General features: G+C 36.9%; 1 protein-coding gene across 2 annotated transcripts in view; it reads left to right on the top strand.

Annotated features, from left to right (window-relative positions):
- The window catches only part of POLR3B (RNA polymerase III subunit B), a 128,127-nt gene that overhangs the window by 14,892 nt on the left and 100,616 nt on the right, over positions 1–12,619 (top strand). For both annotated transcript variants that reach the window (XM_057741766.1, XM_057741767.1), the window contains exons 6-9: positions 681–781; positions 5,057–5,148; positions 6,356–6,473; positions 8,145–8,253. In XM_057741766.1, coding sequence (XP_057597749.1) covers positions 681–781; positions 5,057–5,148; positions 6,356–6,473; positions 8,145–8,253 — 420 coding nt within the window. The remainder of the gene's footprint in view (positions 1–680; positions 782–5,056; positions 5,149–6,355; positions 6,474–8,144; positions 8,254–12,619) is intronic.

Genomic DNA, 12,619 nt, shown 5'->3' with positions numbered 1-12,619 from the left:
TATAATGAAGAAATCATTGGAAGATTTTGATGGGGTTTCCTGTGTGTGACCGTGGCCCAGGCAAGGGCTTCACTTAGTGAATCATCACCATGTAAAAGTAAAGCACACACCAGCAATTTCTAAAGTTCCACAGATGACTCAGAAATTGTTAGAAAGATGTGTTGAGTGATTTGTGCTCTGACATATCGCTTGGAAAGGAATTTTGTGATATAGTTTATTTAGAGAATAAAAGGAAATATAGTTTAATTTTTTTCGTTTGTGTGTGTACATACTTTATTGTTATACTGGTTAACTTTTGAATAAGCCAGCCACATTGATGCCTTTCCAAAGACCCAGTTTGCAAAGAATGATCTAATGGCTTCAGAGATATGGAAGCAGACTGGCGATGGAATCAGATCAGCGAGAAGAAAATCAGTACCAGATTTATTGTCCCATTTCTGGGCTGGTAAGGGCAGGGATGCCATGGCTATGTCCAGACCCATGGCTGACATCGTCCCCTCATGGAGAAGGTAAGCTCGTAACTCCCAGTGCCCTTAAGGCAGCACAGGGGGCAGCTCTGTTCCATGCAGGGATCAGAGTCCAATGTGGGCCCTATTTCCACTCGAGAGGAGATCTTTGAGGCTGTCAGGATCCTTTCTTTTCCAGAGAGGAGGAGCCCTGATTGTCTGATTCTCTTTCAGTGCCGACTGCGGGACATGACGTACTCCGCCCCCATCACGGTGGATATTGAATACACCCGAGGCAGCCAGAGGATCATCCGCAACGCCTTACCCATTGGCAGGTAAGGACTGACACCTCCTGGAGCCACACTGCCTGCATTGCAGCCCTGTGAGGTGACCTCGAGCAAGTACTAACGCTCTTCTTGCCCCATTCCTTCGTCTGAAAAATGGGGGAACGGAGCCTACTTCACGGGATTGTTTTGTGGGTCCAGTGAGTGAGGACTGTTAAGCATGTGGAGCAGCGCCTGTCACGTGGTTGTGGTTATATTTAAATTGTGGAACCTCTTCTGTAAAGGCAGGAAACTGCTTCCATTTCCTCCTGTAACTCCAGGCTCGGGAAACATTAGGTAAGGTAGCATTTCCTTGAACCCCCCTGGCTGGTCTTCTTGGTGGATTCATGCATATTTTGAGTTTTCCTGGAAGAATGAATGTTTATAGCAGTATTTAAGGGAGAACTTATCTATTTGCCCAGAACAAGTTTGGAAATAATAGCATCAGCTAGCATTTTTGCTGCCTGCTTTTCCTAATTAGGGAAATAAATGGACTCTCCCGTAGAAATGGACAAAATCCACCTATTGTGAGTTTAGTAATGGTGCTGGACTTTAAACTTAGTACAAATAATTAATTACCGCTTAAGTGTTCCCTGCCCCACCCTTCAAAAGTGCTAAGAGCTTAGTAAATATCCATTTGTTCATTGAACATGCACCAGCTTCCTGTCATTGTCTGCACTGTGCTGGGTCCTCAGGTAAATAAAAGATACTTAAGACATTTGGCTACATTCTCCTCATTCTTCACTTAGGAAAAGAAATAGGGATATTAAAATATTCATCTTTGTTTTAGCACGATTGTTCATCAGTGTTAAGATAAGAGCTTCTCTCTTTCTTGTAAGTGGACCATATGTGTGTCCAGTTAAATCTTGGACTGTTGCTCAGTGAGTATTGTCTAATCCAGTTTGAGTGTTGGGAAAGAAAGGCAGGAGATATTGGAGTAAAACAGAAATACATTTAGAGTTCAGATCCTGGGTTAAAGAGGGGCAGGGAAGGATGGTATTTGTTGAATACCTACTAGGTGCCGGGTCCTGTGATAGGTGATTTCATTTGTTAGTCCTGCATTCAGAAAAACAACCTCTGTTAATTAGACAGCTTATACGTACCATGTACTACTTTAATTACAACCTATCTCATTTAATTGTTTTTTTTGAACAAAAAAGTTTTTAGCTTAATCCACATAATATTTATACTTGGTAACAAATCAAATAGTACAGAAGAACATTTGATACAAAGCAGGAGCTTTCCTCCCTACCCTTCCTCACCCCTGGTCCCATTCCTGACCTTGTAACCATTCTGTTATTTCTTCTGATTATTATAGCCATAACTTTAAATGGTATGCTTATACCTTTTTTTCTTGCTACATCAATTTTAGACAAATATTTTTTGACTCCTAATAGAAAAGGTGTGGATTGGCTTATCTGTATCACCCACTTTCCTTCTCCCTTCCTCTTCCAAATTTTGCTTCTTATTTTTAATTCTTCTTTTGGTTACTCTGGTAATTTTAATATTCTTTTTTTTTTAATTTAATATTGTTATATCTTAGTCAGTGTCTTGATTTTTCTTTATTTAAATAAAATGAAGATTTTATGAGTGTGTTTTTTTGTTTTTTGGTTTTTTTGCCACGCTGGGAGGCATATGGGATCTTAGTTCCCCAACCAAGGATTGAACCCGCACCCCCTGCAGTGGCGGCATGGAGTCTTAACCACTGGACCACCAGGGAAGTCACTAAAATGAGGATGTTTCTATCTCTACCTTCCCATTTTGATTTCTTTTTTAACCTGTAAGTTACTTAGAAGACTGTTTTGAAATTTCCTAATTGGTGCTTTACATCAAGTTTTAGAATTTTGTGGAGAGCTGTTTCTTTTCATACATGTTTCATGTGTGTTTAGAAGCAAGGGGTATTCTCCAGTTGTTTTTCTTTTAAATCAAGCTTGTTAATTGTGTTGTTTAGATATTATGTGTCTTCACTGATTTTTTGATTTGTTTTAATAATTACTAGGAGAGATGTGTTAAAATCTCCCCCTACGATGATGGATTTATCCATTTTTCCTTATGTTTTTGTGTGTTTTTGCTTTTTGAAGTTATGATATTAGGTGCGTAGAAGTTTTGAATTGTTAGGTCTTCCTGGTGAATTGAACCTTTTATTATTAGGCATTTGTCTTTATCTCTTGTAATATTATTTTGCCTTAAAATTTATTTTGTCTGCTCTTATTATAGCCGCATCTGTTTTCCATTGGTTATTTTTCTGGCATATCATTTTTTTAATCCTTTTTTTTATCTTTATGTCCTTATGTTTTAGGTATGTTTGAAATAAACTGCATATGGCTAGATTTAAAAAACATCTGAGAAGGTAGTTCATTTACATTTTATGTTACTGATATATGTGGATATATTTCTGTCATCTTATTTTTTATTTTTAATCTGTCCAGCTTTTCATTTGTTTCAGTTTTTTCTCTTTTTGCCTTTAGGGTTCATGGAAGTTTTTTTTTCCTTTACTCTCTCCCAGCTGATTTGAAAATCATGTACAGTAGTTCTGGTTGCTTATGTTTACCTTACAAATTTTGAATTGCATACTTTATAGAGTTTGAAAATATGTCTATTCTCCTCTTGGAAAGATCATGGACCTTAGAAAGTTTTAACTTGGATCAAATTGACCCTCCTGATATACATGCTTTTGTTATGCATTTTAGTTCTAGCTTGTTTTGTCTTTTTTAACCCATAAATTAGAAATTATCTTGAGCTAATATTTATTTTTACTTACGTTATTTACCATTTTCTTTGATCAACATTTGTTTTTCATCTTCCTGTTTAGAAAATCTTTTTCTTTATTTTTTGGCTGTGCTGCTTGGCTTCAGGATCTTAGTTCCCTGACCAGGGATTTAACCCTCGTCTTTGGTAGTGAAAGCTCAGAGTCCTAACCACTGGACCACCAGGGAATTCCCCAGAAATTCTTTTGGTGAGGGTTCATTAATAGCAACTTCTCTGTTTTTGTCTGAAAATATCTTTGTATTGACTTCATTCTGAATGATAACAGAATACATGAATCTCAGTTGACAGTTACTGGCTTATCACTGCACTGTCATCTGTTAATTGCAGATGTGAGGTTATCTGTCCGTCCAACTATCCTTCTCTTCTTTGTAACCTGCCTTTATTTCTGGCTCGGTTTTAAATCTTCTCTTTGTCTTTAGTATTTTGTATCTTGATTATGATGTGGTTTGATGTGGCTTTCTTTTTATTTACTCTGCGTAGATATTGTGTGGTTTATGCTTTCACACATTTTTAGAAGTTCACAGCCATTGTTTCTTTGAATAGGACTTCTCACACATTCCACATATTCTTGCTGTGTAGAAATCTAAATAGACTTACATGAGGCCTTCTCACTCTCTCCTTCCAGGACTCTGAAACCCTCATATCTTTATCTCTGTGTCTGAAATACATTCTTAATAATTTCTTCAGATCTATTTTTCAGTTCAGTAATTCTGTCTTCCGCACCATCAAATCTACTGTTCAGCCTACTCCTAGATTTTTAAGTTAATGCTTACGTTGCTCATTTCTAGAAGTTTTGCTTAGTTCTTTTTCTAAATTGTTTGGTTAGTATTTTGTTTCTTTTTCGTTTTGTTTTTTGGCTGGTTAGGTCTTCGTTGCTACATGAGGGCTTTAGTCGTGGTGAGTGGCGGCTACTCTCTGTTGTGGTGTGTGCGCTTCTCAGTACAGTGGCTTCTCTTGTTGCGGAGCACGGGCTCTAGGCATGTTGGCTTCAGTAGTTGTGGCATGTGGGCTTAGTAGTTGTGACTCTCGGGCTCCAGAGCGCAGGCTCAGTAGTTGTGGCACACAGGCTTAGTTGCTCCTCGGCATGTGGGATCTTCCCAGACCAGGGATTGAACCCGTGTCCCCTGCATTGGCAGGCAGAGGACAACCGCTACACCACCAGGAAAGTTCTGCCTGGTTAGTTTTGATAGTCTGTTGTTCCTTGCACTTTGATTTGTTGTGCTGTTTCTACCTAACAGGAGTCACTTTGTTTACCACGAATGAGAAGTTGCTGTCGTTTGTGACTTTCACTCAGGCTTGTCTGCAAGGTTTAAGCAAACCACACATTTGAGTTTTTGTTATCTGTACCAGAAGAGCAGTGTGCCTGTGGAAATACTTCATTTTCACCCAATACCATCCCCTCATCTTAGCGTGTCGAACAGGAATGCAGACACCTTAGAGGTGTACTTCATATTCTTTTCAGCTTTTTCCCCAGTGACAATTTGTATGTGACATTTTCTTTTGTTTTATTTTAAACAGAATGCCCATAATGCTACGTAGTTCAAACTGTGTTCTTACAGGAAAAACACCAGCAGAATTTGCCAAACTGAATGAATGTCCTTTAGATCCAGGTATGTGTGATTTCTTGGATTTGTCCCCACTTCCTTTTTCTTTTTTTCTTTTGCTTTTGTTTTGTTCTTGCTGCTGTTTTAGCATTTTTCCTCAGAAGCAATACCAGCCTTTCTGTTTTATAGTGAACTTGGATAAAACTTTGTTTGCAAAACATTGAGAAATTTGGCCCCAACTTTATTCTATTAGTCTGTAATTTAAAAAGATACACCATTTCCTCTTTTCTTTCAAGTTTAGAACTTTAATACCCCAAGTTCTGATTTATTGCTGTGGTTTATCAGGCTTTTTTCTCTTTGCTTAGTGGTTTCTTTTGCTATGCTTAAAAATTCAAGAATAATTTCACACAGTTCTTTGTCTAGCTCGTCTGAAAAGACGTAAGTATCTCATTTCAGGCTGTTTTAAATGCCATGTAGGGGCAAAAAAATGAAAGTGTTCTGTTTAAATTTTTTAAAGTTATATTTTTGTACTTATTTATAGGCAGTAGTTTTTTTTTTAAGTTGCAAGCTTAGCACTTAACAGAAAGTCCTTTTAATTCCTTAATTTGTGTTTCACATTGATTTAGTTTATAGTTGTAATCTAATTCCTTTAAAGTTGCATTAATGTAGAATCCCAGAAGGTTTTGGAAAGAGGTTAACAAAGAACATGACTTTACTAGGCTATAGTAGGATGTTTTATAAGTCAAATATATTGCCTTGTTTTTGCTTATATCCTGAAGGTAAAATGAAGTCTCACTTTATCCTGTTCTGAATTGTGTGCAAAAAATGTTCTAATGTTTTGAGTTTTATCGAATATAGAACATTATTTTCGAAACCTAATCTTAATCTGCCATTGTCAATGATTTGTTAGAAAACTTAGAGGAAATTTTAGCTTATATCGAAGATTGTCAGTTATGCGTGCTTATAAAGTCTGAAGACCAATTTATTTAACATATTTTTTTCATTCACCTCTCATATATGTCAGGTTCTGGTGATCCCTAGACCAATAAGATATGTTCCTTGTCCTCAAGAAGTTTATCACCTTGTGGCTCATTTGTATCAAATCATGTGCTGAGGCTATTATCAATTCGTAAAACATTATTGACAAACGCCTCCAAATAAGTGATGGCCAGCACCGTAAGGTGATGGAAGAGTGATCAGGAGATCACTGCCATCACTAAATCACACTGTTGGAAGAATGGCTGGTGACGTTTTTTTTGTTTCCCTTGGGCAGGGGGTTACTTCATTGTTAAAGGAGTAGAAAAAGTTATTCTTATCCAAGAGCAGCTGTCTAAGAACAGGATCATCGTGGAGGCTGACAGAAAAGGGGCCGTGGGTGCTTCAGTTACCAGGTATGGATAGCAGAGGTGGTATTCTTAAGAAATATTGTTCATTCCATTAGTGTCAGATGGCTGTTGTTCTGTATGGACAACAGTTATTTCTCTTTGATAACAGGCAGTGTAATACTTAAACTATCTGCATTCAAATTGATTGTGTAAGTCTGTAAGCACAGAGTATTGATTTAAGATTTTCTGTGATGAAAGTGTGAGACATTGTTCACAAGGCCATTAGTTATTTTATTCAAGTTGAACTTTATGTTAATTTATAGCATTAAAGGAACTTTTAAAAAAGAAATTAAAAAACCACTCTTTAGTTTTTTGTGTTCCTTTTCAGTCTTTCACCGTTTTATGTATGTATTCCTACACTGATATAATCAGAGACTGTTTTATGCTTAGTATTAATGAATTATATATCATGTACTTAACATCTTATTGTTAGTTTTTTAGACCAGCCTCCTTCACAGTGTACTCATTTTTCTGTAACAGCATCCCTTATATCACGCGTGTAACGTCTTTTTTCTGATTTATTATTATATAATTTGAAATTTGGATGTTAATGAGTTCTGGGAATAAAAAAATATGGCATAGTTAAGATGTCAGTATGCAGTAGAGTTTCTTCTGACGACCTATAAGGAACTGCTTAGCTTAGAGTTTCTGTGTTTTTCTTTCTGGTGGAGAGGCAGCTAACAAGAGTTTATTGAGCAGTTACTTGGAGCCAGGCAGTGTACTAGGTGCTTTACGTATTTTTAATTGTCACCTCAGCCCTCTAAGATAAGTGCTGTTATTTCCATCTGAATAACCGGCCTTGAGCACAGGGTGACATCAGTCATGAGGAAGGCAGCATTTGAATCAGAGCTAATAATTCTGCAACCCACATCTTCCTGTTGTACACAGCTTTTGGAGCCAGAGCAATCAGGATTTGAGTCCCACAGTTGTTTACTAGCTATGAGGCACTTGGGGCTGCAGTTACTTAGCTTCTCTAAGCCTTGGTTTCCTTTTATGTGTTTTGGGGCCAACACTTTGAAATACGCGTTAGTATGTAGGAGATTAGAGCTAATATAAGTAGAGTGAGTAACCTTGCACAGTATGTAGCATGTGATCAGTATGGATTATTATTGTGCTTGATTAAAACTTGGAAGTGTTTTAAAATCCATTAGGAAAATTACAGCTAACAGATATCAGTAGTAGGTGATTCCTTAGTTTCTTTTGGCTTCACTGTATATCAACATTGTAGGTATATTTTATTGGATTATTAGTTTAAAAACTCAACAGTATTTATTCATTTCCTCGTAGTTTTCCCATTATAGTGTGGGCTCATTTTGAAGTTTTTCTTTTCAAATGTATAAAATTGGTCAGGATTATATCCCACACTAGATCAAAGCAATTCAGGTAGAATTAAAGTGAAGTAGGTCAGAAGGAATTGGTGATTGTCACTCGTTCACCCACAAAACTTTCACCATAATCTGAAAGCTAAAGAAATAATTCTGGTGTCTTAAAACATTCGTGGAAGTGGCAGGGGAGGCAGGAGTGGAGTTGTGTATCTTTGAATGGCACCTGTTTGGAAGGACCTTACTGATCATTTTTGATCAGTTGAACCTTATTGATTGGTGGTTATTGCTATTGCATGTTACTAGCTTGAAACTAAGTGGGGATGTAGTTTAACCAACTTGTGTTTCCTTATAGCTCTACACATGAGAAAAAAAGCAGAACCAATATGGCTGTGAAACAAGGACGATTTTATTTGAGGCATAATACTTTGTCTGAAGATATACCCATTGTCATCATATTTAAGGTGAGGCTGCAGGTATCTACTGAAAATTACCAAGAATTCGTTTTTTTTTTAACTTTTTATTTTTTTATTTTTTACAATAAACTGCATATATTTAGAGTGTACACTTTGGTATCCCAGTCTCCCAATTTGTTCCCCCCAACCCTCCCTGCTTTCCCCACTTGGTGTCCATATGTTTGTTCTCTACATCTGTGTCTCTATTTCTGCCTTGCAAACCGGTTGATTTGTACCATTTTTCTATATTCCGCATATATGTGTTAATATACAATATTTGTTTTTCTCTTTCTAACTCACTTCACTGTGTATGACAGTCTCTAGGTCCATCCATGTCTCTACAAATGTCCCAGTTTCATTGCTTTTTACAGCTGAGTAATATTCCATTGTATGTATGTACCACATCTTCTTTATCCATTCCTCTGTTGATGGGCTTTTAGGTTGCTTCCATGTCCTGGCTATTGTGAATAGTGCTGCAATGAACATTGGAGTGCATGTGTCTTTTTGAATTATGGTATTCTCTGGGTATATGCCCAGTAGTGGGATTGCTGGGTCATATGGTAGTTCTATTTTTAGTTTTGCAAGGAACCTCCCTACTGTTCTCCATAGTGGCTGTATCAATTTACATTCCCACCAGCAATGTAAGAGCGTTCCTTTTTCTCCACACCCTCTCTAGCATTTACCGTTTGTAGATTTTCTGATGATGCCCATTCTAACCAGTGTGAGGTGATACCTCATTGTAGTTTTGATTTGCATTTCTCTAATAATTAGTGATGTTGAGCAGCTTTTCATGTGCCTCTTGGCCATCCGTATGTCTTCTTTGGAGAAATGCCTCTTTAGGTCTTCTGCCCATTTTTTGATTGGGTTGTTTGTTTTTTTGATATTGAGCTGGATAAACTGTTTATATATTTTGGAGATTAATCCTTTGTCTGTTGATTCATTTGCAAGTATTTTTTCCCATTCTGAGGGTTGTCTTTTCATCTTGCTTATAGTTTCCTTTGCTGTGCAGAAGCTTTGAAGTTTCATTAGGTCCCACTTATTTATTTTTGTTTTTATTTCCATTATTCTAGAGGGTGGATCAAAAAAGATCTTGCTGTTATTTACGTCGAAGAGTGTTCTTCCTTTGTTTTCCTCTAGGAGTTTTATAGTGTCTGGCCTTACATTTACGTCTTTTATCCATTTTGAGTTTATTTTTGTGTATGGTGTTAGGGAGTGTTCTAATTTCATTCTTTTACATGTTAGCTGTCCAGTTTTCCCAGCACCACTTATTGAAGAGGCTGCCTTTTCTCCATTGTATATCCTTGCCTCCTTTGTCATAGATTAGTTGACCATAGTTTATCTCTGGGCTTTCCATCCTGTTGCATTGATCTATGTTTCTGATTTTGTGCCAGTACCATACTGTCTTGATCACTGTAGCCTTGTAGTATAGCCTGAAGTCAGGAAGCCTGATTCTGCCAACTCCATCTTTCCTTCTCAAGATTGCTTTGGCTATTCGGGGTCTTTTGTGTTTCCATACAAACCATAAAATTTCTTGTTCTAGTTCTGTGAAAAATGCCATTGGTAATTTGATAGGGATTGCAGTGAATGTGTAAATTGCTTTCGATAATAAAGTCATTTTCACAATGTTGATTCTTCCAATCCAAGAACATGGTATGTCCCTCCATCTGTTTGTGTCTTCTTTGATTTCTTTCATTAGTGTCTTATAGTTTTCTGAGTGCAGGTCTTTTACCTCCTTGGTTAGGTTGATTCCTAGGTATTTTATTCTTTTTGGTGCAATGGTGAATGGGATTGTTTCCTTAATTTCTCTTGCTGATCTTTCATTGTTAATGTATAGAAATGCAAGAGATTTCTGTGTGTTAATTTTGTATCCTGCAACTTTACCAAATTCATTGATGAGCTCAAGTAGTTTTCTGGTGGCATCTTTAGGATTTTCTGTATATACTATCATGTCATCTACAAACAGTGACAGTTTTACTTCTTCTTTTCCAATTTGGATGCCTTTTATTTCTTTTTCTTCTCTGATTGCTGTGGCAAGGACTTCCAAAACTATGTTGAATAGTAGTGGCGAGAGTGGACATCTTTGTCTTGTTCCTGATCTTAGAGGGAATGCTTCCAGTTTTTCACCATTGAGAAGGATGTTTGCTGTGGGTTTGTCATATATGGCCTTTATTATGTTGAGGTAGGTTCCCTCTATGCCCACCTTCTGGAGAGTTGTTATCATAAATGGGTGTTGCATTTTGTCAAAAGCTTTTTCTGCATCTGTTGAGATGATCATGTGGTTTTTATCCTTCAGTTTGTTAATATGGTGTATCACATTGATTGTTTTGCATATATTGAAGAATCCTTGCATTCCAGGGATAAAGTCCACTTGATCATGGTGTATGATCCTTTGAATGTGGTGTTGGATTCTGTTGGCTAGTATTTTGTTAAGGATTTTTGCATCTAAATTCATCCATGATTTTGGTCTTATTGGTCTGTAGTTTTCTTTTTTTGTAGTTTCTTTGTCTGGTTTTGGTATCAGGGTGATGGTGGCTTCATAACATGAGTTTGGGAGTGTTCCTTCCTCTGCAATGTTTTGGAAGAGTTTGAGAAGGATGGGTGTTAGCTCTTCTCTAAATGTTTGATGAAATTCACCTGTGAATCCATGTGGTCCTGGACTTTTATTTGTTGGGAGATTTTTAATGACAGTTTCAATTTCATTACTTGTGATTGGTCTGTTCATATTTTCTATGTCTTCCTGATTCAGTCTTGGAAGCTTATACTTTTCTAAGAATCTGTCCATTTCATCCAGGTTGTCCATTTTATTGGCATATAGTTGCTTGTAGTAATCTCTTATGGTGCTTTTTATTTCTGCGGTGTCCGTTGTAATTTCTTCTGTTTCATTTCTAATTTTATTAATTTGAGTCCTCTCCCTCTTTTTCTTGATGAGTCTTGCTAGAGGTTTATCAATTTTATTTTTCTCAAAGAACCAGCTTTTAGTTTCATTGATTTTTGCTATGTTTTCTTTGTCTCTATTTCATTTATTTCTGCTCTGATCTTTATGATTTCTCTCCATCTACTAACTTGGGGTTTTGTTTGCTCTTCTTTCTCTAGTTTCTTCAGGTGTAAGGATTGTTTATTTGGGATGTTTCTTGTTTCTTGAGGTAGGATTGTATTGCTATAAACTTCCCTCTTAGAACTGCCTTTGCTGCATCCCATAGGTTTTGGATCGTTGTTTTCATTGTCATTTGTCTCTAGGTATTTGTTGATTTCCTCTTTGATTTCTTCAGTGATCTCTTATTTATTTAGTAGCATATTGTTTAGCCTCCATGTGTTTGTGTTTTTTACAGTTTTTTTCCTGTAATTGATTTCTAATCTCATCGCATTGTGGTCAGAAAAGATGCTTGATATGATTTCAGTTTTCTTGACTTTACCAACGCTTGATTTATGACCCAAAATGTGATCTATCCTGGAGAATGTTCCATGTGCACTTGAGAAGAATGTGTAATCTGCTGTTTTTAGATGTAATGTCCTATAGATATCTATTAAATCCAGCTGATTTATTGTGTCATTTAAAGCTTGTGTTTCCTTATTAATTTTCTGTCTGGATGATCTGTCCATTGGTGTAAGTGGGGTGTTAAAGTCCCCCACTATGATTGTGTTACTGTCGATTTCCTCTTTCATAGTTGTTAGAATTTGCCTTATGTATTGAGGTGCTCCTATATTGGGTGCATATATATTTATAATGTGTGCATATATATTTATCTCTTCTTCTTGGATTGATCCCTCGATCTTTATGTAGTGTCCTTTCTTGTCTCTTGTAACATTTTTTCTTTTAAAGTCTCTTTCATCTGATATGAGTATCACTACTCCAGCTTTCTTTTGATTTCCATGTGCATGGAATATCTTTTTCCATCCCCTCACTTTCAGTCTGTATGTGTCCCTAGGTCTGAAGTGGGTCTCTTGGAGACAGCATATATAAGGGTCTTGTCTTTGTATCCATTCAGAGTCTGTGTCTTTTGGTTGGTGCATTTAGTCTGTTTACATTCAAGGTAATTATCGGTGTGTATGTTCCTATTACCATTTTCTTAATTGTTTTGTTTTTGTTTCTTTAGGTCCTTTTCTTCTGTTTCCCGCTTAGAGAAGTTCCTTTAGCATTTGTTGTAAGGCTGGTTTGGTGGTGCTGAATTCTCTTAGCTGTTGCTTGTCTGTAAAGCTTTTGATTTCTCCACTGAATCTGAATGAGATCCTTGCTGGGTAGAGTATTCTTGGTTGTAGATTCTTCCCTTTCATCACTTGAAATATATCGTGCCACTCCCTTCTGGCTTGCAGAGTTTCTGCTGAGAAATCAGCTGTTAACCTTATGGGAGTTCCCTTGTATGTTATTTGTCTTTTT

The sequence above is a fragment of the Hippopotamus amphibius genome, chromosome 7 (genome assembly GCF_030028045.1).
Source record: "Hippopotamus amphibius kiboko isolate mHipAmp2 chromosome 7, mHipAmp2.hap2, whole genome shotgun sequence".
Taxonomy (NCBI): Eukaryota; Metazoa; Chordata; class Mammalia; order Artiodactyla; family Hippopotamidae; genus Hippopotamus; species Hippopotamus amphibius.
The sequence above is the reverse complement of the archived record's forward strand: the minus strand, read 5'-3'. Positions and strand labels throughout refer to the sequence as shown.